Below are 25,226 nucleotides of genomic sequence, written 5' to 3' on the forward strand. Positions count from 1 at the left end.
GGCTGTGTTCCCGGGTTCGGGCTGCATTCTGTCAAATATTTCGTTTTTCTGATGCTGTATTACAAAAGCACTAGCTGCGTAAAGATACCCCCCCCCCCCCAGAAAAATTCGGTGTTGATACTGCCACTCGAAAATCGCCAAGATTTCAAGCATCAGTAATCTCCATCAACCTGTTCCATACCCTCAACATCTCATTGGTGTACCAATAATACCCTAGACTTGCTGTATTGCAGTCCAGTATCGCAGCAGCGATCGATTTTTTGTCATCTCCTTTTATAGCCTCCCCCAATTGTCCCTAACATTCATTTCATCTCGCTTCAGAAATACGAATCCAAACCCCACAAGCCGTCTCTGGATGATGTTGCCAATCGCCTCCCACGAAATACCAGCTATAGCAACATCATCGGCAATCCCGCGGAGGATCACGACGAGCAATGCAATCTTCTCACTACCAAGAGCATCCCACTCAGCGGTTGTAATTTTGCCGACGCGCTCATTTATCACGAATTGCGCGGGTTTAGCGGTGGACTTTGGTTCGGGCGATGGTGCTGGTTTCGGGTCGGGGGCGCTAACAGAAGGCATTGGTCCATGGTAGGCTAGGTGAGCGAGAGTTTGAGCGCTCACGCGGGTTATTTCGGCGTTGATTTTGAGTGCTTCCAGTAGCTGTGAGCCTCGATCTTTGGGATCCGAAGAGCTTGAAGGAAGGTTTGGTGCGTTGACAGCTAGGTGGGCAATAGCTTGGGCGTTTACTCGGTTTGCTTCGGCGTTGATCTTGAGCGCTTCGAGTAGCAGCTGTGAGCTGGGGTCTTGGGAAGATATTACAGAGGTATTGGAGGTATTAGACATCTTGGGCGGAGAAAGATGACTGCTGTGCATAGGGACATGCATAAAGAAGACAGGAGGAGTTGAAACCTATGCCGTGATATCGGTTCCTCCTCCGCTTTTCACTATATAGCTCCAGGGTGGGATATTAATAGCTACATATACATACATGTCAAGTAACTGAGCTCAAAGAGGGAAGCTGCGAGCAATACATCGACCACCAACAGAAAGCGAACACGCAACTTAAAATACAGTCAACGATACATATTCTCTTAATTTATAAATAGATCATTCTATGGAATACATGCAACTATAGTATAGATGTATGTAGGTTCGCCTCCTGCTCGTCCTCCTCCAAACCTTCTCCAAGATCCTCGAGAAGATTGTCACCCTCCGCCTTGCATCCGTCGCCAAAGCAGTAGGCCTCATCCACCCCCACCAATGTGGATCGGTAGCCGGCCTCTCCACAGCAGACGCAGTCACCACCCTCCTCCATGAAACCAAAGCCATGCAACACGCCAAGCTGAAGGTCTCCACCCTATTCCTCGACATCAAGGGAGGCTTCGATAATGTTGTCAAGCACACCCTTGCAGCTACCCTCGCAGCCAAAGCCACCCCCCCATACATAATCAACTGGGTCCTATCGTTCCTCTCCGACAGGCATATCACCCTCCTCTACAAGGGTTCTCCAAGAATCCCAACCCCCGTCCAGGTCGGCGTCCCCCAAGGCTCCCCCATCTCACCCCTACTCTTTGTCATATACATGAACATCCTACATCTACACGACCCCTCCCCAGGGCTCACCTTATCCTACGTCGATGACTTCGCAATAACCGTGGGCTCCCCCAGCTACCAACAAAACATCCACATCCTCGAAGAACACTTCAAGGCGATCACAACCATCACGGCCGCCCAGAACACTACCTTCTCGATCCCCAAAACTGAGCTCATGCACTGGCGAACCCCCAAAGACAAAGCACCAGTCTGCACTCTCCCCATCACCCTCGACAATCAGATCTTCCACCCAAGCCACCAAGTCAGATGGGTCGGCTTCTGGCTGTCCCCCAACTTCAACCCTAATACCCATTTCATCCGCCGCCTAGCCTCCGCCCAAGCCAGCTTCGGAATCCTCCAGAGATTCTCCTCGGCCGGCAAGGGCCTCTCCTCATCTAATTGTAGGAAAATCGCCCTACTTGCTATTCGCCCGATGCTCACATACGGGGCGTCCGTCCTCACCCCCACCAGCTCCATCAAGGCCATGAATAAATTCTGGTACTCAGTGCTCAGATGGGCCACCGGCTGCTTCAGAGCAACCAATCGTCGGGTCCTCTGCGCAGAGGCCCACTGCCCCCCCTCATCAACTACATCCACTACCTGAAAACGAAGTTCGCCATCCGCGTTCTACTCGCCCACCCCCTCAACAACCCTGTGACAGGACGCTGCAACCCCTCTTTCCCTACCCTGACACCCGACAGGGTCCCCTCCCACACCCGCCTCCTACGCGGCCGCCCCAACCCACCTAAGAAGTGGAACTCGTCAGCAACAAAAGGAGTAAACTACCTCCCCATTGAACATCTCTGTTCCCTTCTCCGACATCCAATCGCAAGAGGAACCAACCACAAGCTTCTCCCAAAACAAGCAAAAGACCAGATGCTAAGCAACTGGGCCAACGACTTCCCAACCCCCCCCTACTACTCCTACCCTCTCACCACAAGCCCTGAACACTTCATGGACCTACACAAATTCACGGCCACCCGAATCCACCAGATGAGAGCCCAAAAAAGCTACCTAAGAGGCCACAAATCATGGCTCAACCTCCACCTCTCCGACACATGCGACAGATGTGGCGAGGGCCCCGAAACCACCGAACACGCTATCCTCACATGCCGAACAAAAGCAACCCAACGCTCCCAATTCCTCACAGGGATAAACACCCTCGAGGAGATCTGGAATAACCACGCAAACACTCTGGCTCTAGCAGCCTTCATCACCGCCACCAAGACGAATTACCCCAGAAAGGAGCACATCTCCCCACTACTCTCCGGATCGGAGACGTCAAGCTCCCTCAGCTCCCCCCCCTCCACCACCTAGCCACCGCAAACCCCTCCCCACCACCACCATAAGGGGGAACACCGCACACCCAAGACCCTCAAAAGGGCAACAGGTTATTTAAAACCAGCAGGAAGAATTTCTTATGTCGGATATGGACCGCCAAAGTTCGTTATTTCCTAGCCATTAGTTAACCAGTACGAGTACGCAGTAACTTTTCCTTACTTTTCCTTTGTTCATCTGGGGTTGTGATATTTGTTGTTTGCCGGGGAGAGGTATTTTTATGCCATAGTCTTTGACTGCATGCAGAGTTTTGTACCTAGAATCAATTAAAACTACATGATTTAAAAAAAAAAAAAAAAGGTTCGCCTCCTGCGCTGGTAATTAATAAGCGCTTCCAGGAGTATCTAGGCGATACATGTGTAAGGTACCGGGTGTTGAGGGTAAGTGATCAGAATCTGATAAGTGAATGTTACGGTGAATAGGTGTATTTGTCTTATCAGATTCTGATCACTTTTCGCTACACCCTAGTACACACACCGAGAGGAATATGCACTTACGGCTAGCAACCTAAAGTGCAGTAAAGTTGGTGCGGGGTACATGTAGTTGTCACTAGGCTGCCATCGCTTGGTTGCCTGAATTGAATCTTGGTTGCCTAAATTGAATACTATTAATTCGCGTCTCCACCACTAAGTCCTTCGTAACTAGCTCCTTCAGGCCCTAGCTAGACCTTCTCTATCCTGATCTTATACGACCGTTTTAATTTTATCTTCTCTACGCGTAGAAACGAAAGGAAGCTACCTTTATTACCCTTCTCCGACGGTATCAACCCTGAAACCTACAGCCAACCCCCCTACACGAATTCTGCGTCTCGATCTCACGTCTCTTTATTTCTAATTATAATAAACACGCTTTCATTTCTACGAGATGGGTGGCGGTGGCTCTGTAAGGACCTTCATTCATGACCGCCGGCTTCCCTAGGAACCCCATCCGCTAACAAATAGCAGAAACATGAAGACGAGGCGAGACGTCAAAGAGAGGAGAACGCAAAGCTACAGGCCGAGATTCAGAAACTAAAGGAAAAACAGCAGAGGTTGAATGACGAGAAGCGTGACCTTGAATTGAAGAGCACGAAAGCAGAAAAGGCAGAAAAGGAAGCGGAACTACGAAGAATAAACGAAGAGCTGGAGCAGACCAAGAAGAACCAGCAGATGATGGAGGATCTTCGCAAGTCCCAGGAGGAGAAGAGAAGGCTGGAAGAAAAAATTAAGCTGGACAACTTCGCGAGGAAGATCGAAGAGGCCGCGAGATCACGAGTTGAGCAAGAAGTGTGGTTGCGACAGGAGGCCGAGAAGAACCTTGAGGAAGGAATCCCACCAATTAAATACCCTACCGGCGACCAAATCGCGGAAAAGAGAGCAAGTCTTGGATACCAGGAAGGCTTTCTACACATTGCTATCACTGGTTGCTCTGGATCGGGCAAGTCATCGTTGATAAACGCTGTCCGCGGCTTTAAAAACCCCAAAACTGGTTTGGCTGCTTTTACTAGTCTTTCTAATTTTAAAGACGCAATCATCAACACCCTCTCTCCAAATCTTGCCCAAACTGGAACCAGTGAAACAACCACGAAGATCCAACGATACGCCGACCCGCATCACGCACGAAGAAACCTGGCTTGGTATGACGTCCCTGGGGCTGGTACAATCCGTGTGCGAGATTGGCAGTATTTCAACGATCAAGGCTTGTATATCTTCGATATCATCATGATTGCTGTCGGCGACCGTATTACCAAGACGGACATAGACCTTCTATTCCATTGCAAGCGATTCGGCATTCCCACCTTCTTTGTACGATCCAAAGCAGATCAACACATAAGGAATGACATGGCGGAGGACGATGAGGCCGATGAGAATGAAGTTCGTACTGGATATATCGAACTCACCCGCGCCGTGTTCAACAGCATTTTAACCGACGTCGGGCTACCACCACAAAAGATTTATATTGTTAGTAGAGATATTCTTCGATTGCTCAACGACGGCAAAGGATCTAAACCAAAAGTCATTATCGATGAAGAGGAGCTCATTAGAGATATTACCGATACACTTCACAAGTGGTCAGCCCCGGCCCCCGCCGACGCATAGAGTGCAGAAGGAACCTTGGGCTTGGATTCCTATTATTATATTCATTTTCTCTTTCTGTTCTTTTCTTTGGGTGCGCGATGATTGAGATAGCTGAGGCAGGCACGTTTGGGGCCTATTGAGGCAATATTGTGGGATAACGGATGGTGGTAGTTGGTCGAGCTTTGGGAAATCAGACTGCGTTTACATCTTAGGCCAACTGAGTCAGTTCCTTTTATATTTCGTTTTTATTTTTATTTTTACTAGCCGTGGTAGAACCTAGTTTAAGAATTGATCAGTGAACTTTACACCGCTAATTAACGTCATGATATTATACTTGGACAAGATAGAACCCGTTGAACCCGGAGATGAATGTTGCTATTGAATAATCACCTCCGAAAAATCCCATTGACCCTAAGTTCCAGGATTCACCCTAAATGATATGGTAGACAAACCGCTTATTGTAGGAGGTGTCTAGGAAGAAGTATCGATGATAATTGCACTAGAAGGTTCGGAGCGAACCTCCACTCAAGTAGTCTTCTAGCGTATCCTAATGACTACACGTCTCCTCCACCACGACACCCGTAACTTCTATTGTAAACAATATCGCTATCGCCACCTAACGGCTGCCTACACTTATATACAGATATTCCCGACCTTAATAAATACCTCTAAAAATATTACCACCCTATGCATCTAAAGTATTAACCCTTACTTCCGGCCAGCCCCGGAGGACATGAAGACGCCTATATGCTTTCTTCCATCCCTACCCACAAAGACTCCGTACCCATACCGCGCCCCCGTCTTCTTCAACTCCTCCATGCGCACCCGCGGAGTATCACCCCTCACCCCACCACACACCTCCTTTGCATCACTAGCATACAGCAACGACCACATCGCCGCCAAGTTTTCCGGCGCGTGCGCCACAGAATCCGAAGGCCGCGGGCCCCAATAGAGGAGGAGGATAATCGCCGTGGCGTACACAACTATCGCAATGCTAATGATGATCATTGTCGCACTCACCGATACCCGTTGCTGGAGTGCCTTTGTGAGTACTGTTATAGTCTGTGGGTTTGTGGCGAACTGCATCACATCAGACGCGTACAGACGCAGGTTGATCGCGTAGAGGCGTCGGTAGATATCCTCGAAGGCGCCCGGAAGGATGTCGGTGTTGGGGATGTGGGTGATATTTGGGCTTACATCGCGAACGACCTGAGGGTATAGGGTGGTCAGGTGATAGTTGAACCAGTCCAACGGTTGAAGCTGCAAATCATAGGCTTCGTAGGTTCCTTGAGCGGTGGAGCTGATAAACGTCCGCACCAGCTCACCGGACCCATGCGGATAGAACCTTTTTAGTTCCTCCGGGGAGTCAATGGGGACTATGTCTTGAACGTTTGTAATATTCCCCTTCGAGTCGACGGTAGCTGCCAAGCGGACGATTTTCTCCGAGCTCGTGCAGCGGATGATCGCACTATCGAGTTGCGGCAGATAACTCAGAGACATATTCTTTGCGCCATGCTCGCGGTCTGCCGGCTGCTCGGCCCATGCAACAAAGAATGTGTCGGAGCACTGTGGGTTGTAGGCAAAGTAGTCGCCGGCTGGGATCGACCACACCATGGTTTCATTACTTGGGATTACTTCACCGCCGGTACGGTTCTTGATCTGCGGCCAGCAAGAATCCTTGACGGACAGTGTTGCCGAATACGAGGGGCCCGGCTTGGACCAGTATGTGGGACATTTGGTTTTATAGGCTCTGGAATTGACATAGCAGAACGAATCGACATCCGAGCTAGGAACGAGATCACATGAGATTGATGCTCCAATCCCAAGAGTATCTGCCGACGCCGTCTGGAGACCGTTCATAGGTGGGAGCGGAAACGGCAAGATATAAAACTCGGTTGTAGTCCAGTTGGGCTGAGGGATTTCACCGGAAAGATTGCTCGATAGGATGTAATGCATCTCAAGTGCCGGGAGTGAGTCGAAGCCCCGTGTGAACTGGGGCTCGCCATAATAGTTAGGGACGGAGTAGGAGATGGTGGACAGGACATTCATCGGAGAGAACAGCGCAGAAAGGGCAACAGTAAGGATATTGGCGAGAAAGATAGCAATGATGAGGCCTCCAAGCATAAAATCACGGGCAATTACAGAACGTATTATCTGGAGCTGGGGTGGAGAGGTGTCGTAGTCGATAGCGAGAGAGCTCTCACTACTCGAATGCCCGCGATGGAGGGGCCGATACGGGCCCAGCATGCAATGATAGCTGCCGAGCGTGACAAGAATCGGTTCAACCAGGTGCGCTAGAAGCGTCGGGAAATATGCAAAGAGCACCTTGTACCCGAACGTGCCGGGCGAGGAAGGCGACGGGATGCCTAGGAACGGGGTTAGCAGACTCCATGCCGGAAACGATTTATGGGTTATTCCAAGTCTAGGGGGATGATCTTGTAGGCGGGTGTGATATGCTAAAGCATGTCCATATTTCGTCCATTATGTCCATCCCCATCGGGGAATCTTGTGCTCACCTTCTCTAATCTCATCATATACGTAGAGCACAATCATAGTCACCAGCATCAGGAAAAAGAATGTGGCGAAGAGCGCCCCCGTGGTTGTGTTTTCAAGCCACCGCTTGCTCTTCTCAGTGCCCTTGCCCTCAAGTACCTCATCCGGCTCCTCCATCAATATCTTTACCGGAATACCATCCTCGTTTTTGACTTTCAGAACATCAATCCTCGGGCCAACCCCAGGCTCCAGGCCAAGCCGGTACCTAAAGCCACTCCGCACCAACACTCGCGTCACAACGCTCATTGGATTGAACTCCGAACTTTCCAGCTGTTTTGCGAGCTCCGGGCTCCTCTGCAGAATGCCCAGTGCGCTCGCCAAACTATTCGGCTCCCCGTCCAGGACGCAGCGTCGTTCCCAAAGAAGGACGATCATTACGATCGTCAAGGCGATGAGCGCCGCAAATGCGGCCTGTACACCGCGGCACCAATTCTCGTTCATACGAAAGCCCCGCGTCTTCACCTCCCTTGTAATCGTGGCGGGGACGTCCTCTGCAAGTGTATTAAGCCATTCGTCCCTGCACAGCATCGCAAACTGGAGCTTGAGCGCGCGGCGATACATGTCTGCGAGATTCTGAGGATCAAACAGGCCATCCAGAGTCTCGTTGTGCTGAGTGTTAAATGCAAACGCCGGGAACCCTCACGCCGGCTCCCCAAAGTACTTTGGCTGCACGCGCGGGACGTCCACGCTGCCGCCGAAGCGCCGCAGCACTTGACCAAGGTTGTCGGGCTGCGTCGGGGGGAGGTACCCGAACCCCACGAGACTGTAGAAATAGTCCCTATAGGCTGTCAAATTTACATTACCGCCAGTATTGCCAACGTGCAAGTCGCCATAAAAGCTCCCAAGACGCGATCGGTCCACCTGTTCTACGAGAACACGGTCCGCAGTTTGCGACACGTTCAGGATGACTCCAGAGGGCATAAGCACAGTAGCGTTGACGGGCTGCGAGTAGAACCGCGGCCGACAATAGATCACCGTCAAGCCCCGCGAGCCAGACCCAGACACCCGCGTGCTGTTCCAGTCCCGGGGCAGTGCGGACGTCCAGATGTAGAGCCTCGATTCCATAAATTCCTCATACTTGTCGCGGTCGCTGTACTCATAGTACCTGTTGGGCATGACCGCGAGGCTATAGTGTGCCGCGCCGCTGGCAAACATGTCCTGTGAAAGTTTGTAAGCAAAGGTGCTAAAGCCGGGGACCACGTCCTCGAGCCGGCTCATTAAATCTGTGTCATTTGTGTCGGCCACACCAGGCACCCAGAGGACAGCGCCCACAGCGCCGTTGGGGGACGTGAGGTTATAACCGATTGTGCCAACACCCTCCACAACGACCGGCGTCTTTACCGCTGCCTCGCATTCGAGGTCAGCTTCGTAGCGGAAGGATGGGCCTATCCACACCTGGTCGGGTTTGGCAGAGCCGGTGTCATTGCGCTTGGTCACGCTGCTGTTAAAGTCAACCTCAGCCCAGGGCGCCAGCGCGTACTCGGGCTTGGTAAATGGCGGAAGAGAGCCATTCAGCCAGGCATGGCCATAGGCAAGGTATGTATATCGCGGGGAGAACGCAGCGCTCGAGTAGTTGGCGGAGGTATTTCTCCACTGCAGGGCGGCGAATGTCGTGTTGTGTGCTATTTCGTGTGATAGGTCACTGTCGTCGAAAAGGCCAGCCGTCATCGGGATAAGGACAAGGCTGGTGAGGAGAAGTATACATGATCCAGTCAAGACCGAATAGTGACTACATGAGCGGGGCCAAGTTAGCTTTCGCCGATTGATGGCTCTGCCCAAGGTTTCAGAGAAAGGGGGTCAATCAGAACCTAGTGGAACTTTGATATTGAGCAAGGTCACGGGAAATGCATACCGTCGCTTTACCGCCTCGAACGGAACAAACAGTGGGAAGAGATATGGATAGTCCAGCAGCAACGAGTCCTTGGCTGTCGCGCCCTCCTCGCGGCTCATCTGGAACCACGGTTCCATGCGCATAGAATCATGATGCAGGACTGCGACCAGGAAACCAAAGAACAGCGACACGATTGTTGGCAGGTAGTTGTAGACAAAGTTCGTTGCCACCGAGAGATACAAGGAGCCGTCGTCGCCGCTGCTGGAGTCGGGTTTACCGGGGACGCGGCAGCCATCGGGCTGACATGACCGAAGGATGAGCTCGAGAGCAACGATGAACAGAGTGCAGACGAGGGAAAACGTGAGGAGATAGGGAAGACGGAGAGGCCAAGGGCGCCATTGACCCACTACCGCAGTCGGGGTGCGGGGAACGAGAGAATATTTTATTCGAGAGCGCATCCTAAAGTACATAAGGCGTTATATATCTATCGAGGGAATGCCTTTCCTTTAGTATGTAGTCCACCACCGCCTGGGGGATCTGCAGGGCTTTGACATGGACAGCTATCATCGCTAGGGCTCTGGCTCTGGAGGCAGTATTGTCCAATCGATGGCCGCGGAGTAGACTAGGCTGACCATGTAATATGGCACTGGGAATGTTGGCGGTGGGGGTGTTTCAGGGCTGGCTATGGTGGTTCGTTGTTGATTGAGGCTCAAGTAAGCACAAAATCTAGCTTGGCGTAGCCCTACACAAGGCGCGAGTGAGTCCATATGATATCACCCTGTGAACTCAACCGCAACTGAACCCAACCAAGGTATTAAGAGAGCTCTTTCCAAGAAATGAGATGTGCGCCCGCCAACTGCGGGTAGAAAAGTGTCAAGATCTGCTGCCAGTAAAAGACTGTCACCCACTGGTATGGGTCTCTGTCAGTACAATCATATCATATAAATGGCAGTTAGAAGCTTGCTTGATGGGGGGTTCGTCGTTGTGGAGCAGGCGAATCCCGCATCCAAAAATTCCATCCATGTACTGCTTTTATCCTACGGTCGGTAGGGCTTACTCGGATTTAGGAGTTAATTGCACGTGCTATTGTATCTTTTGTATTGCGCCCATTAAGCATGAGTATCCACCATAAATAGGTCAATTTCCATTCAGGTCAATTTCCATTCAGGGCAAAAATACACCTATGAAGCCAAGACAACAGCAAAAAGGAGTAGAAATGAATTAATGGTGCACAAACGCAGCCAGCCAGCAACCGATCCAGGACAGAGCTAGCTAGTCACCCACATATCGGGGGAGCTTCTAGCTCGTAAACTCAGACAAGACTCCAGCACGGTGGTCAAAGAAATAAAACGGTCACGAATAGCCACCACACTGATGCACCAGGGGAGGAGGACCTGGCTACCTACAGGACGAGAACATTTAACAATACAACACAGTGCAACTCGAACATATATATATGAAAACACCAGCATCTCAGGGTTGGGGTTGAACCTCTATACATCAGGCTGTCCCCAGCCAGCCACATGCACTACTTGTGATAACGCCCCCAGCTAGCTAGCTTCAGCGCACAAAAGAAACACTCCAACCAGAGTTTATTCACTATACTAGTTAGTTATAGAACTATGTACCTACCCAATTAATGAATTGCACACATCACGCCCCTCCGCCTCCCCCTCCGTATCACACGACATAGGAATCACCATCCGCGCCGCCGCCGTCAGTTTCGCGGGCTCCAGCAGCTGCTCGAACGTGCGTGTGCTTGGGTAGTTATCGATCAGTTCTTTCGACTCTGTCAACATTGTCTAAACAGACAGACAGTAGCAACCTCTAGTTAGCATCCTATTCCGCTTCCCCGGTGATAGCAGTAGAATAATGGGCAAACAGACCTTCATCCTCAAAACGCTGCTCAGGAGCTGGAACAGCAGTGGCAATTCACTCGCCGTCTGGGGCACCTGGCACAGCGTGTCACAGCTGAGCAGGCAGACATAGCCCTGCGCATAGCTCATCCTCAGCACCTGGCAGTGCAGCCCTGCACACACACACACAATCAGCCACCCATCCATACCCTCAACCCCTCCAAAGTCCCGAATACTCACCCGCACTCACCACCCCCGCCAACCTCAACCTCCCCAACGCCTCCACATCCCCGCCCACCTCTGCCTGCAGACTATACATCATATCATGCAGCGCCTTCGCCACCTTCGCATAGTCATTCAGCCACTTTGTGTTCCTCTCGCTCACAAACGCCCTCGACCCCTCCATGGCCGCATACTCGTACCTCCCGCCGCCGTCCTGCACCAGCCCGTCGAACCGCGCGCCAATCTTCTGCCGCTTCGCCGTGTCGTCGCGGTGCCGGTTCTTGCGGCGCGCCCCCGCGAGGATGGGAAGCTCCCGCCGCCGCGTGTTGAGCCCGCGGATCTCGTCGAGGAGCGTGTCGATGATGATGCCCCAGAGGCGGATGTCGTACCAGCACTCGTCGTTCCTGCCGAGCAGGGGCTGGTCCGGGTTCTCAAACAGCGGGAGTCTACGGGGGATTCAGCGCGCGTCAACCACGACATGCGGCGGCGGTGGGGAATGGGAAACATACAGCATGGTGATGACCATGTGGATCCAGTAGCGGTCATAGTGCTTTTCCCGATCATACTTCTCACCCTCAGGCAAATACTTCGCCTCCGCCAGCCTCTCGCGCAGCCCCGCCGCCGTCCGCACATTCATAAACCCCTTCATAAACTCCACCGCCTCTCCCCCCACCACCGGCCACTCCGGCACCCTCTCCAGGATCGCCCTCCAGTCCGACGGCTCAAACAGCGCCTCCACTTTTTGATTCTTGACGTCGAGCACGAACGAGTGCGCCAGACACTCGCGGTCCGCGGTCTTCAGCTTCCCGTAGAGGATCGTCTCGACGAACGACCCGCTGGGGAGCTGCCACATGTACTGTTCCTCCATCTTGTTGTACATCTGCACGAACGAGGACGGACTCCACGAGCCTGGCTGGGATTCGCCGGCGTCAGAGTCACTCACATCACCCCGCGTCCTCTTTCCCTTGCCCTTCACCTTGCCCTTCACCTTCGTCTTCGCCCCCGCCCTCCCCCCCTTCCCCCTCCGCGCCCGCGGTTCCCCCCCAATACTAACCACCGCCCCCTCCCCGATCGCCACCTGCGAATTACTAATCACCATCCCCGGCGCCCCCGCCTCCGCCCTCCTCTCCCTCGGCACCCCGCCCCTATTCCTCTCCCGCCACTCCCTCGCCCTCTGTCGGTCATCGCCCTACACGCACCGTTACAGCAATCACTACCGGCATTTCCGCCTCGCACACCACGCGCATGCAGGAGCCAGGACGCCAGGCTGGCAAGCAGCCTTAATACAGCGGCGGACCAAGCAGGTCACCGCATACCCCAGCGCCCCCACATCCCTGCCCGACCGACCGTGGACAGGCGGGTTATCTAGCCGACCCCGCCAGGCACACACACGACCGACCGACTGAGAAGGTCCGTCGTCCTGCACAGGCGGGGGAACCAGCACTGGGTGGGCAAGCAGCCTTGATACGCGGCGGACCAAGCAGGTCACCACATACCCCAATGCCGGACCGAGTCACGTACACAGTACAGACCCAGATCAGCGACCCCCATATGCGTCCAGTCAGTGTCCGGGCAAGAACCGGCACGGATGCAAATCCATGCCGTTGACCCCCCGCATGCGCGCCATTCACCTCACTCCCTAGGGGACGGGGGCGCGTAACATACCTGTCTGTAGCTCTTGAGCAGCTCCTGTGCTCTGCGCCACCTGTCGGGGTCGGTTGTGGTGGAGACGGCCTCGAGGTTCTTGGTGTACGAGTCTGTGGCGCGGTCGAAGACGGCGTCGGAGATGTGGGCGTCGGCGAGGGTGTAGTCGAGGTAGTCGGCCACGTCCCAGAGGGAGTGGTGGAAGGCGTCGAGGTATGCGGGGCGCGGGGGCGGCGGGGGTGAGGGCGTGACTGTGTCCGTGACTGTGGCCGAGGCGGGGGGTGGCGGTGGTGGTGGTGGTGGAGGTGGAGGTGGAGGTGGAGGCGGTGGAGGCGGTGGCGGGGGGCGGAAGGGGGAAGTTGTGCTGGTGCCCGTGTCTGTGTTTGTCATGATGGGAGCTGCGGTGTGTGGGCGGAGATGTCGTGATGGTGTTGAGGTTGGTGTTGAGATTGAGGTTGAAATGACGAGGGGTGGGAAGCGAGGGCGATGAATCAACTATTAGTAAGCGATGCGCCAAGCCCCACCGAAGCGAGAACTACTAAGCGAATTGCCAAGTTTAGACTCTTGGCGCCAAGTAATCATTAGCGAGTTCTGTCAATGATTACACTCTCCACTTTTCCGCAGCCACAATTGCAACAGAGCATACTTTTTTAGTTGCCGGATGTTTTATTCTGTCCAACTCGTTTACTCCAAGCCTGGTAGCCCCAGTCGAAGAAATAAATAATAGGCAAGATGCGAAACAACAGCCCTTCGGAACACCTCCTTCGACAAGGGGTAAAACGAACGTTGTTCGGGCACGATAAGAAGATCCAGCAGGCTACATGTTACTACATGCACACCTACTCGTGGGCTACAGGCCTGTTTTCTTTGCGCCTTCCAATTCCAATAACCGTAAACAATCATTGGGAGAGAAGGGGGAACGTACCCCTCCAGCCCCAGCCCCAACAAAACACACGTACACGCAAACAAAACCCCCCTCTCGATAGCGATCCATTACGTACGGAGAGGCCCCTCCCGTCAGGTCATAACATTAATCCCCATCTCCGGCCCCTGCCAACCGGCGTTACTAGTATTGATGATGAGAGGGTAGTAACATATGTTGAAACAGTTTCTATCGAGAAGAGAAGGAGGACGGTGGCTGTATCTGACCGATCTACCAAACGCAGTAAGAGGGGCCATGTCCTTTATTTACAGCACGACAAGAGAAAAACGTTCAATCCGTGTATGACGGCCAAACTCCAGTCACAAAAGGAGCACTTCACAAGGACACGATCGATCGATCAGCACGACACAAACACAGCGAAAAAGACAAAACAAAGCAAAGCTGTCAAAAAAAACAAAAAAAAGAACACATACCTACTAGCCGTAATTTCAGAACCGCATTCTTCATGCCGGTACAAGCATACTTCTCCCACCACCCACGCCCCGGAAACTGACGTTCAAACAGCCCCAAATCGCAACCATGGCCACTATTAATTGGGATCCGGCAGGTTTTTGAGCCACTCAACGCGTACGGACACAACTCCAGCGACGCCACCCCACCCCCTCCCCCCTCGTATTCTGTAACGGGCCTGCCCGGATATCCACGAAACCATACGCCCCAATTAATCTTTACCCAACATCACCAAACCAAACACCCTCCACCAGCCCTGTCTAATCCCAATCCGCACCACCCAAAACACAACTATGGGGGAGCACGGTTAATTCCAGTGCTGCCAGTTCTCCCAGCCCGATTGGTGTGAAGAAACCAACGATTACACCCGAGTAGACTTTCTGCTGCTCTCTAGATCTAACTAATCTGCTCGCGCTTCTTCGCCAAGAATTCTCTCGTGACCGGGGGAATCAAGGTATTTGGCTAGTTAAAACACCGAAATCCCTTACCTCACCGAGTCAGGTGAAAATTCTTGGCAAAGAAGCGCGAGTAGTCAACTCACTCGGCCGCCCTTCCACACGCCTCAAATCGAACCCATGGTTGATCAATTAATGGCAGTAGTACAAAGCCACATTACCTATCCGATTATCTTCACCGCCTGCAGCATCATACCTCCTGACTTTGAAACCAAAATCCCCCCTTCTCCAAGTCTACAAAACAGGGGAAAGTCATCATCTCCCGGTCCATTCTCACGCCTTGACCGCCTCTAATCGATTCGGCGCGAATGACAATACTCATGGTTACAATTCAAAACGCCAACCCCCATCGAGTCTGATTTATTGGTTTCCGCGGGTGGTATGACACTCGGTGGTCTCCACTATCCGAGTCTAATCACTGTATATCACTCTCTCTCGAATGGAGCTGAGTCATCATGCATCACTCGCTGTCACTCGTGGCCGTGCCACTGCCGAGTGAGTCACTGTGTCTCACCACGGACGTTCCTGTTTGTTTGTTTGTTTGTTTAATTCATTGATTGCATGCGACCTTACAGTTATAGTAATATTGTACAAGCCCCTGAACCTCCCATCTGCCACGGATGTTCCTATTCTTTGGGTGCCGTTGTATCCTTCTCTCTCAAGTTAAGGAGAACAACTAACTGCCGCAATGATCTTTCGCATTTATTGCAAATGGTTTAATTGGTTTTCTCTATGTATATAAACCGGGTGGTATGCCGCTATATACAAGTATTGAGTTGTTCTCTACAGCTTGTAGGTGGTAATCACATGGAATGCACCTGCTCGTCTTGATACAAAACTACATCTATTCGCAATAACCCTTCACATTAAAAACACCCACATCTCATCATCCCCAACATTCACCATGGCTGTATGTATATATAAACAAAAGCAACCTCTCCATAGCCCCTCCCTCCCCCGCTCTACACCGCCGTCAACACAACATCATCCAAATACAAATCCTTATTACTCCCCGCCGGCGCCGACCCCGTACACACCACCCTCACCATCAGGGTCACCGTCGTCTGCGCCGCCCCCGCTTTCCACGCTGCCGCCGTCGCCTGCTGCCACGCCGGGGTCCCCGCAGCTTTCGCCGCCACCGCCGTTCCGCCCAACAAATACGTGACCGCGCACGCGGTCGCCGAGACCGGCACCTGCGACCACGCGCTAAAGCTGTACGTGGTCCCCGCGCACACCGTGAGCGTCTGCGTGAGCTCGATGGTGCTGCTCGCGGGCGCGGTGCGCGGGAGACGCAAGAGCATGGAGCGCGTGCCGCTCTTGTAGACGCCGGTGACGAGGGTCATGCTGCCGAGGGCACTGGAGCCGGAGCCGACGCCCCAGGCGGTGGAGGAGGTGTCTTCGAAGCTGGGGTTCTGGACGGGGGTGGGGTAGGCGCAGGCGGGGGCGGCGGTGGTGGTGGGTGCTGGGGCATCAGGCGACGATACAGTCTGCGTGATTGTAACCGCAGGCTCCGTGATTGTCACCGCGGGCTGTGTGATGGTAACTGCGGGCTCTGTTACCGTTACTGCGGCCTCCGTGACTGTTACTGGCGGCTGTGCAGCGCCAGGCACTGTGACTGTGATCGCCGGCTCAGTAACCGTTACTGGCGACTCGGTAACCGTCACTGCAGGTTCCGTCACCGTTACGGCCGCTTGGGTGATGGTCACTACCGGCTCTGTGACTGTTACTGCAGGCTCAGTGAGTGTCACCGCGGGCTGTGTAATTGTTTCTGCAGGCTGTGTCAGTGTCACTGCGGGTTCGGTAATTGTTACCGCCGCCTCTGTGACCGTTACCGGTGGCTGGGTGACCGTCACTGCTGCCTCGGTGATCGTCTCAGCGGGCTGGGTGACAGTAATCGCCGGTTCTGTAACTGTTACTGCAGCCTGTGTAATCGTTACTGTCTCTGTCACTGTCACCGCGGGCTGCGTAATTGTCTCTGCGGCCTGTGTAATTGTTACTGCAGGCTCTGTGACCGTCGCTGCCGCCTGTGTAATTGTTTCCGCCGGCTGAGCCACGGTAACTGCAGGCTCTGTAACCGTCACTGCTGCCTGTGTGATTGTCTCTGCGGGCTGAGTGACGATGATTGCGGGCTCTGTAACCGTCACTGCAGCTTCTGTGATTGTGACCGCCGCCTCTGTAACTGTGGCTGCTGGCTGTGTGATTGTGACCGCTGCTTCCGTAACTGTTACCGCAGCCTGCGTAATCGTTTCCGCAGGCTTTGTGATTGTGACTACTGCGGCCTCGGTAATTGTTACAGCCGCCTCCGTCACCGTCACTGCCATCTCACTCGTGACCGTCACCAGCGCGCCCGGAACGGTGACCGCCTCTGTCACTGTCACTGCCGGCTTTGTGACCGTCACCGCCGAGCCAGTGACCGTAACAGCCGGCTTTGTAACTGTGACCGCAGGCTTCGTAACCGTCGACGCAGGCCCCGTAACCGTAACCGTCACCACGCGCCCCCCGCCCACCGCCGTCACAGTCTTCGTCACCGCAGGCGGCGTAACCGTTTTCGTCACTGCCACTGCTGTCACAGTCGCTGTCTTCACACTCTCCCGCACCGATGTCACTGTGACCGCCGCACAGCTCGCACCGCTGCCGTTGCCAGAGCAAGTAGCGTGTGTCTTCTGGTACAAGTTTCCCCTAGCACCAGTTGTCAGTCAGCCAGCCCACCCATAGACAGCCGGGTTACGGTGCACACAAACCTCCAATCCCCACCACACGCCGTCCGTCCATCCCCGCCACACCCAATCCCACACTCCTCACTCCGTGCCGGCCCCAACCCCCCCACTCTTAAACAACTCATTCCCGCAGTAGCACTCCCTGCGCACCTCTTTATCAGCATCCCACACTTTCACCCGCCAGGGAATATAAGAGGAAAACTCACTGCCCATACTCCACCATCGCGTACTCGAACCCATCACACTTGCCCAAGCACTTCTCCACCGTCATCCCATGGTCATCCACAAAGCTCTTTGCGCGCAGCAACCGCCGCGATGAGTCGCTGTAGCAGCCGAGGTGCTTCCAGGCACATGTTCCGGCGTGGGCGGTGGGCGTGGAGTGGTATGCGGCGGCGGAGACGAAGCTGGGGATGAGGGCGCCTATGAGCAGGGCCGCTGTTGAGAGGGGACGCATTTTAACGAGTAACCTTTTCGCTGGTAGGGACCGTGGATAACGAAGTGTAAAAGATCGTCAGTGAAATGCCCTTGGGGGAGGGAAAGTGCAGATTTATATATATATATATATAACACGCCCCTTAACGACTCAGTTCTCTACTAATTATCCAAAGCAGCCTAGCGTCTCCCCACTAGATGTGCGCCACACACAGATTATCCAGGACCCCTGCCAAGCCAACCCGACGATCAGGGAAAACCTTAGCGAGAGCACCCCTGTCAATGAGCAGTTATGCTTGTTTTGTGGAGATGAGCCATGCGACCTCCTGGCCTAGCTCCGGGCACGCCGGGCTCTGAGACATGTAGCCCGGGCCAACTTGCGGTCCGGGTGGAGTGGGTGGCGAATCTACTTCTCGTGCACGTGTGGTGGATCTGGCTGTCGTCGATCGGAAGTGGGTATGCCGAGAGAAATCCCTTCGGCTATGCTGCTGACAGCCAACAACTGCTCGATTCTCGGCCAGGCATATTGTAAGGCAATAGACTATTCGATACTCTTACAAGCGAGGTGGAATACGTTCGCATCAACGATAGGAGAGGCGAGCAAAACTCGATCACTCTGCTCCTATTTATCTCCCCCTTACCAAGAACACCTATCTCCCTTGCGTTCTGGACACCACACTTGTGACATGGCTCGTTCAGGACAGCATACAGATAACTCCAACCCTAGGAACTGAGACAAACTTGCTTTTTTCTATGTACCAGTGTTTGTGGACGACTTTGGACAGCGCAGGCGCCGCGAGACGTTGTTGCAGGCGCCACTGGACCGATGGTGTACTGGGTGTCGGATATAGATACCTAGCCAACGTAGCCTCTCCACACACTTGACACATGGTGCCATACTCACCACCACAGCCTAGCTTCAAGTCTTCCGCACGTAAACACAAGATGGGGATAGAAACCCGCCATTCTAGGTACGTATCCCATCCTAGATATAAGCGAGCTGGCTAGAAAGAGCCAAACGTACCTCGCTCACTTTGAGAGGGGGGCGTATGTCTTGAGCATGTCCAAGTCATACCCGCGGTTGACAGTGAGCAGTGTACTTGGATCCTCTGCAGTCTGTGGGAAGTCAATAGCGGCATCGATCTAAATAATTACTGGTAGGCTAGTTGTGAATCTAGAAGCACCCCCCTTTTATTCTGGAGGTTTTACATAGCACCCGATACGGATACATACATGTATGTACATGTAAGGACGTTGCGACCTCGCTGCTTGCGTGTACAGCTAGAACCACATAACCCAAACGTTGAAGACACATCTGATCTTCTACTTGGCGGCCTTTCTATCTCTACCAAACGTTTCCCATAGTTCTTCATCTTGGCAATACTCCAGGCCCTTGGTACTCCGTATTGGGTCTAGTGCTGCCACATCTTCAGGGTCTGTATTGTGTCTAATGCTGTCGCGCATCACCAGGTAAAGGAGACATTCGGCAGAGAATCCCAGCCCGGAGGAGAAAGTTCTTAAGCAAATTATCCGGGACGTTTTGTCATAGCTCTATACTCGCTTGTAGTGATGATGTGGGGAGGGGATTGTCCTATCTCCTCGATCGACCAGATTGTGGGGAGTTCCGTTTCGAATTTCATCGATTAATCGTGGCCTCTGGCACTGTTCCATGGACACGTAACATCCCAAACCTCCAATCATTGACCAAGGGGGGTCTACCAAGTCTACCCGAACGTAGCCATAGTCCCGCTGACATCAAGCAGCATCGAAGCCTCCGTCCTTTTAGCGGCGATTCTATCACGGGACCGCATCGCTACATTACCGGATATGTCCATCCCCAGCACCACCGACATTGCTTTACGATCAATATGACATATCCTCAAGAAGATACATCATCATAAGCGTAGTCGTCGCTCAAATAATGAAGATGAAACCCACTGTTAGCTAAGGCACCCCTTTAATCATAGACCATCACTCGGTCACAATATCTCACTCGCTTTACACGGTTCGCTTGATCGACTGCACGCCAAGCCATGAAACGACTGGAAGGCCGACAACGTAATTAAACCAACCACTAATATCTCCCGGAAAAGGTCCAAAACCGGGTCACATGTTCGCGCGCGAAGACAGGAGTTGAATCAAGCAGCAGTGAGAAGGAAATTAGCATTAGCATAAAGTTCATACCCAAGAATACCAGCATAAACCTTTCTCTTTCTGATCTGTCGTTATTAGTTATATATAATCTCTATTCTACTGCGTTTAGTTGGACTTAGGTCTTTCGAGTAGCCCAGCAATGTCTGCATGTAGATCGCACTGCACTGAATACTATTAATAAGTAGGTGACGGTTGTTCATTCTTTTAGTTTTGTTTTCTACAATTATGAACGCGCCCTTTTAGTTGGAGAGATGAATAGGGACCTTTGGGAAGACGAAATGTACAGAGGTGACAGCAGTCAATGGCATGCGGTAGATCAGATGTCCATTGAGCGCTTTTGGTGTCGTAGAGTGCGAATTGAAGTGTGTTCCTGACACAAATATCCTCTATATTAGCGGGTAAGTACCTATAGCGGTAGTGAGATGATAAAAATGACTTGGTCATCGAGGTATAGTGCAATGTGCTCTGACGAGATAGTTTGTAGTCTGCGAAGTAAGGTTTAAGGCCGGAATAGTTTTGAAAGGTTCTCAGATGGATCGCAAGGGCTGCAGGTTGGAGTATTCATAGGTGCGCAGAGGTTGTTACGTATCCGGAATGTTGCCTCTCTCCAGATTGCAAATGGTCGAGGACACCGAAGCTCGAAGACAACTGCTGCCTTCAGGAGGGGGTCATCTGGGAGAGGCCATTCGTGGACTTCAATCTTCATCGTATCCGCCCCTTCAACCTTGGCACACTTTCTGCAATATCTATCGTAACGTGTCCAGCCTTCCCTCCAGCGAGTGAAGTAGTCACATCTCATAGTTCGGATGACGGCTAAGGCATTATGATATTCCGCTTCTCCCTCATCAAACTCGACGATCTTGTTTTTCCGAGCGATAGTGGCATCACTGCTAATATTCTTCTCCAGTTGAAGAAGGTCAACACAAGACTGGAAGTACCAGACAGAGAATGTGTGTTTTGTTATATCTTTTGAGAAGACGGAGGGGCTCGTTAGGAGAGCGGCAGAACGGCGTTGTTTGATGTAATTCTCAATAAAAGAGAGTCGTGAGCGTTGTTGACCCTGGGGAAGGAGAAGGACGCAAAGGAAAGATTCGTTCAGTTCGGGTGAATATTTGGAAAGAAGGGGACATGAATCAACTGCTAGCTTATCTAAAACCATCCATAGCTCCATCACTGTCAAGACCATAATTGAATTTCTCTCGGGGTTCCCTTGATACGCAACCCTTGTCACTTCCATATAGTCTTGGATGCCTCCTCCGAGAGCATTACAAGCTTCGGTTAGGTTCCCAATCGCAAATTCACTCAACCACCTATTGAGGCTTTCCATGACCCATCTCTCAAAGTCTGCCAACATAATATCTTAGGTGGCTCCCGCACCTTTAAGACGTGCCATCTCCGGCATCTTCTATACATCCATCATGTCAATCCGTCTTACTTCTCTGGGGGTAAAAGCCTCTCTCTCAGGTCTGCTGCAATTAATATGTCTAAGTCCTTTAACATATTCCCTGCTATTGCGCATCGTGATGACCGTATCCTTCATGAAGCTTGTGCCGGAGGAAAAGTCTGTCCACCATGAACCCCATAAATCTTGCCTAATGGAGCAATGAGTCTGAAGCCATTCATCATTTAGTTGCTTGTAAGTGTTTTCCACGGCCCTCTCGGCATCGATTAGAATAAGATCAGGTATCTGCTGATCCCGCAGTTTATACACCCCTCTCGCCAACTTGGCATTCATGACAAATAACCGATCCGCTTTGACTCCTCTTTGTGTAGAGAGGACCAGAACCTGTGCCATAAAGAAGATCATAAAAAATTTGTAATCATCTTGCCCAAGCACCACCCAAAGTGCAACCCTCACAACAAGCCACAATGAACTTCTTCTCCATGGTAATATTGTCGCGTTGTCCCACAAAACCTCATCGCCAATTCGTTTCATGAACCTTTCCACATCCACTTCCTGTCCAACTCCCCGAAGTATTCCCGTCAGCAGCTCAGAGACAAACATCGGGTGTGTGCTCTCTCGTTCCTCCTGCAACGTCTCTCCCGCTTTCTGGCCCCTTCCGGAGGCAGCACTAATTTGATGACGTTTCATCATCTCTACGAACTTAGAGAGCCGACTCAGGAATGTGGGATCGACGACTGTTTCCCATGCAACAGCAATGGCTGGGCCTGGATAAGAAATAAGAAGTTTTTCTATCGCTTCGGTGACAGCTGAGGAAGTGGGGGAAGCCTCGAATGAGGTGAATATCAGGGAATTTTCGATACGGCGGAGAATAAGCCCAGCATTTTGTGATTTTATGTGAATGCCGATTGCATCTAAATATCCAATATATTAGGCGCTCTATCACCAATGATACCAAAGGGGAAAAGCGTAGCCTAACCTCGATCTTTCAAGACCTTCACTGCCGTTGCGAAAAGATGGGCCGATACAGAAGTGTTATTTTCAAATATGCAAAACTGTTCAACCAGCTTGTTCACCGCTGACCATACCGAGTTCTTGCTAAAATTACGTGCATAGGAATCAGAGCTTTGGTGCAGAAGCTGCAAGAGCGCATTGTCCCCACCGCCGATGTATTCCTCGGTGTTTTGTGGGAGCTGTGGGGGAAGAAAGACGTGGTTGATAACAAATTCCAGAGATTCATGCTCAATCGCAGCTAAGAATCGTTATAAAATGTAATCATTACGTCGGGAGTTATCCCATGCATATGAAGCTAGTGTAATTCAAGCTAGATAAAAAACGAACCTCTGAATTGTAATTGTGCCATAGCTGCCAGAGGGAGAGTTAAATCCGTAGATATGTATATAAGACAAGTAATTCAAAACTATGAAAGAACCTGGACTGGACGGCGTTACTCTTCTGGGTATCTCGCGTTGGGGAAGAGCATTATGATGAAGTGTGTGTTTACAAATCTTTGTGCTAATATTGAGGTTGCGCCAAGACAATAATAGATCGACAATATTTAGGCAACCCCCCTAACTAGAGTTCCAACCATGTTTTTTTTTTTTTTTTTTTTTTATATCATGTAGTTTTAATTGATTCTAGGTACAAAACTCTGCATGCAGTCTTAGACTATGGCATAAAAGATACCTCTCCCCGACTTAGAAAATGGATTCCACAACCCCAGATGAACAAAGGAAAGCAATGAAAAGAAGCAAAACATTAACAATCTGACTGGTTGACTGCAAAGAAAACCGCTTTGGCGGCCCATGTCCGACATAAGAAATCTTCCTGCTGGTTTCAAATAACCTGTTGCCCCTTGAGGGTCTTTTGTGGGTGCGGAGTGCCCTGATTTGGGTTGGGTTTTGCGGTGGCTAGGCGGTGGAGGGAGGCGAGCTGAGGGCACTGGATGTCTCAGATCCGGATAGGAGGGGGGAGATGTGTTCCTTTCTGGGGAAGTTCGTTTTGGTGGCGGTGATGAAGGCTCCTAGAGCTAGCGTGTTGGTGTGGTCATTCCAGATCTCTTCGAGGGTTTTGATTCCTGGGAGGAGTTGGGCGCGTTGGGTTGCTTTTGCTCGGCAGTGGAGGATGGCATGTTCGGTGGTTTCAGAGGCTTCGCCGCATCTGTCACACTTTTCGGAGAGGTGGAGGTTGAGCCAAGATTTGTGGCCTCTGAGGTAGCTTTTTTGGGTTCTCATTTGGTGGATTCGAGTAGCCGTGAATTTGTGTAAGTCCATGAAGAACTCGGGACTTGTGGTGAGGGGGAAGGAGTAGTAGGGGGGAGTTGGGAAGTCGTGTGCCCAATTGTCTAGCATTTGTTGTTTTGCTAGCTTTGGGAGTAGCTTGTGGTCTGTTCCTCTTGTGACTGGGTTCCGGAGGAGGGAGCAGAGGTGTTCGATGGCGAGGTAGGCCACTCCCTTTGTTGCCGTTGAGTTCCACTTTTTGGGTGGGTTGGGGCGGCCACGGAGGAGGCGTGTGTGAGAGGGGACCCTGTCGGGGGTCAGGGTGGGAAGGAGGGGTGGCAGCGCCCTGTCACTGAGTTGTTGAGAGGGTGGGCAAGTAGGACGCGTATGGCGAACTTTGTTTTCAGGTAGTGGATGTAGTTGATGAGTGGGGGGCAGTGTGCCTCGGCCCAGAGGACGCGTTGGTTGGTTGCCCTGAAGCAGCCGGTGGCCCATCTGAGGACTGAGTTCCAGAATTTGTTCATTGCCTTGATGGAGTTGGTGGGTGTTAGGACGGATGCACCGTATGTGAGCATTGGGCGGATGGCGAGTAGGGCGATTTTCCTACAGTTGGATGAGGAGAGGCCTTTGCCGGGAGAAGAGAATCTCTGGAGGATCCCGAAGCTGGCTTGGGCGGAGGCTAGGCGGCGGATGAAGTGGGTGTTTGGGTTGAAATTTGGGGATAGCCAGAATCCGACCCATCTGACTTGATGGCCTGGGTGGAAGATCTGGTTATCGAGGGTGATGGGGAGGGTGCAGGCTGGCGTCTTGTCTTTGGGGGTGCGCCAGTGCATGAGTTCGGTCTTGGGGATTGAGAAGGTGGTGTTCTGGGCGGCCGTGATGGTCGTGATCGCCCTGAAGTGTTCTTCGAGGATGTGGATGTTCTGTTGGTAACTGGGGGAACCCACAGTTATTGCGAAGTCATCAACGTAAGAGAGGGTGAGTCCCGGGGAGGGATCGTGGAGGTGGAGGATGTTCATATATATGACAAAGAGTAGAGGTGATATGGGGGAGCCTTGAGGAACTCCGACTTGGACAGGGGTTGGGATTCTTGGAGAGCCTTTGTAGAGGAGGGTGATGTGCCTGTCTGAGAGAAACGAGAGGACCCAGTTAATGATGTAGGGGGGGGTGGCTTTGGCTGCGAGGGTGGAGGCAAGGGTATGTTTGACGACATTATCGAAGCCTCCCTTGATGTCGAGGAAGAGGGTGGAGACTTTTAGTTTGGCATGTTGCATGGCTTTGGTCTCGTGGAGGAGCGTGGTGACTGCATCGGCTGTGGAGAGGCCGGCTACTGATCCGCATTGGTGGGGGTGGATGA

The 25,226-nt window shown here is 52.2% G+C and overlaps 7 protein-coding genes across 7 annotated transcripts; 1 reads left to right on the plus strand and 6 right to left on the minus strand.

Moving 5' to 3' along the window:
• Positions 1 to 273: 273 nt before the first annotated feature.
• LAJ45_03019 (uncharacterized protein) lies at positions 274 to 846 on the minus strand (the record flags this gene model as incomplete). Its single annotated transcript, XM_046112609.1, has 1 exon — positions 274 to 846. One exon carries the CDS (start codon positions 844 to 846, stop codon positions 274 to 276), a length of 573 nt encoding a protein of 190 aa, XP_045974098.1.
• A 2,952-nt stretch (positions 847 to 3,798) lies between these two features.
• LAJ45_03020 (uncharacterized protein) lies at positions 3,799 to 5,012 on the plus strand (the record flags this gene model as incomplete). The annotated part of the gene is made up of 2 exons (XM_046112610.1): positions 3,799 to 3,816; positions 3,879 to 5,012. The coding sequence occupies 2 exons, from the start codon at positions 3,799 to 3,801 to the stop codon at positions 5,010 to 5,012; spliced, it is 1,152 nt and encodes a 383-aa protein (XP_045974099.1).
• A 687-nt stretch (positions 5,013 to 5,699) lies between these two features.
• Positions 5,700 to 8,105, minus strand: LAJ45_03021 (uncharacterized protein; the record flags this gene model as incomplete). Its single annotated transcript, XM_046112611.1, has 2 exons — positions 5,700 to 7,357; positions 7,508 to 8,105. The coding sequence occupies 2 exons, from the start codon at positions 8,103 to 8,105 to the stop codon at positions 5,700 to 5,702; spliced, it is 2,256 nt and encodes a 751-aa protein (XP_045974100.1).
• A 78-nt stretch (positions 8,106 to 8,183) lies between these two features.
• Positions 8,184 to 9,833, minus strand: LAJ45_03022 (uncharacterized protein; the record flags this gene model as incomplete). Its single annotated transcript, XM_046112612.1, has 2 exons — positions 8,184 to 9,273; positions 9,397 to 9,833. The coding sequence occupies 2 exons, from the start codon at positions 9,831 to 9,833 to the stop codon at positions 8,184 to 8,186; spliced, it is 1,527 nt and encodes a 508-aa protein (XP_045974101.1).
• Positions 9,834 to 10,643: 810 nt separating this feature from the next.
• On the minus strand, positions 10,644 to 13,487 carry LAJ45_03023 (uncharacterized protein; the record flags this gene model as incomplete). The annotated part of the gene is made up of 8 exons (XM_046112613.1): positions 10,644 to 10,777; positions 10,867 to 10,868; positions 11,008 to 11,177; positions 11,262 to 11,404; positions 11,472 to 11,899; positions 11,963 to 12,642; positions 12,751 to 12,873; positions 13,119 to 13,487. The coding sequence occupies 8 exons, from the start codon at positions 13,485 to 13,487 to the stop codon at positions 10,644 to 10,646; spliced, it is 2,049 nt and encodes a 682-aa protein (XP_045974102.1).
• A 2,420-nt stretch (positions 13,488 to 15,907) lies between these two features.
• On the minus strand, positions 15,908 to 18,116 carry LAJ45_03024 (uncharacterized protein; the record flags this gene model as incomplete). Its single annotated transcript, XM_046112614.1, has 2 exons — positions 15,908 to 17,624; positions 17,869 to 18,116. The coding sequence occupies 2 exons, from the start codon at positions 18,114 to 18,116 to the stop codon at positions 15,908 to 15,910; spliced, it is 1,965 nt and encodes a 654-aa protein (XP_045974103.1).
• A 3,537-nt stretch (positions 18,117 to 21,653) lies between these two features.
• LAJ45_03025 (uncharacterized protein) lies at positions 21,654 to 23,013 on the minus strand (the record flags this gene model as incomplete). The annotated part of the gene is made up of 3 exons (XM_046112615.1): positions 21,654 to 22,564; positions 22,630 to 22,902; positions 22,992 to 23,013. The coding sequence occupies 3 exons, from the start codon at positions 23,011 to 23,013 to the stop codon at positions 21,654 to 21,656; spliced, it is 1,206 nt and encodes a 401-aa protein (XP_045974104.1).
• Between the last annotated feature and the right edge of the window lie 2,213 nt (positions 23,014 to 25,226).

This window comes from Morchella importuna (assembly GCF_003444635.1).
Source record: "Morchella importuna strain M04M26 chromosome Unknown Morimp01GS006, whole genome shotgun sequence".
Lineage (NCBI taxonomy): Eukaryota > Fungi > Ascomycota > Pezizomycetes > Pezizales > Morchellaceae > Morchella > Morchella importuna.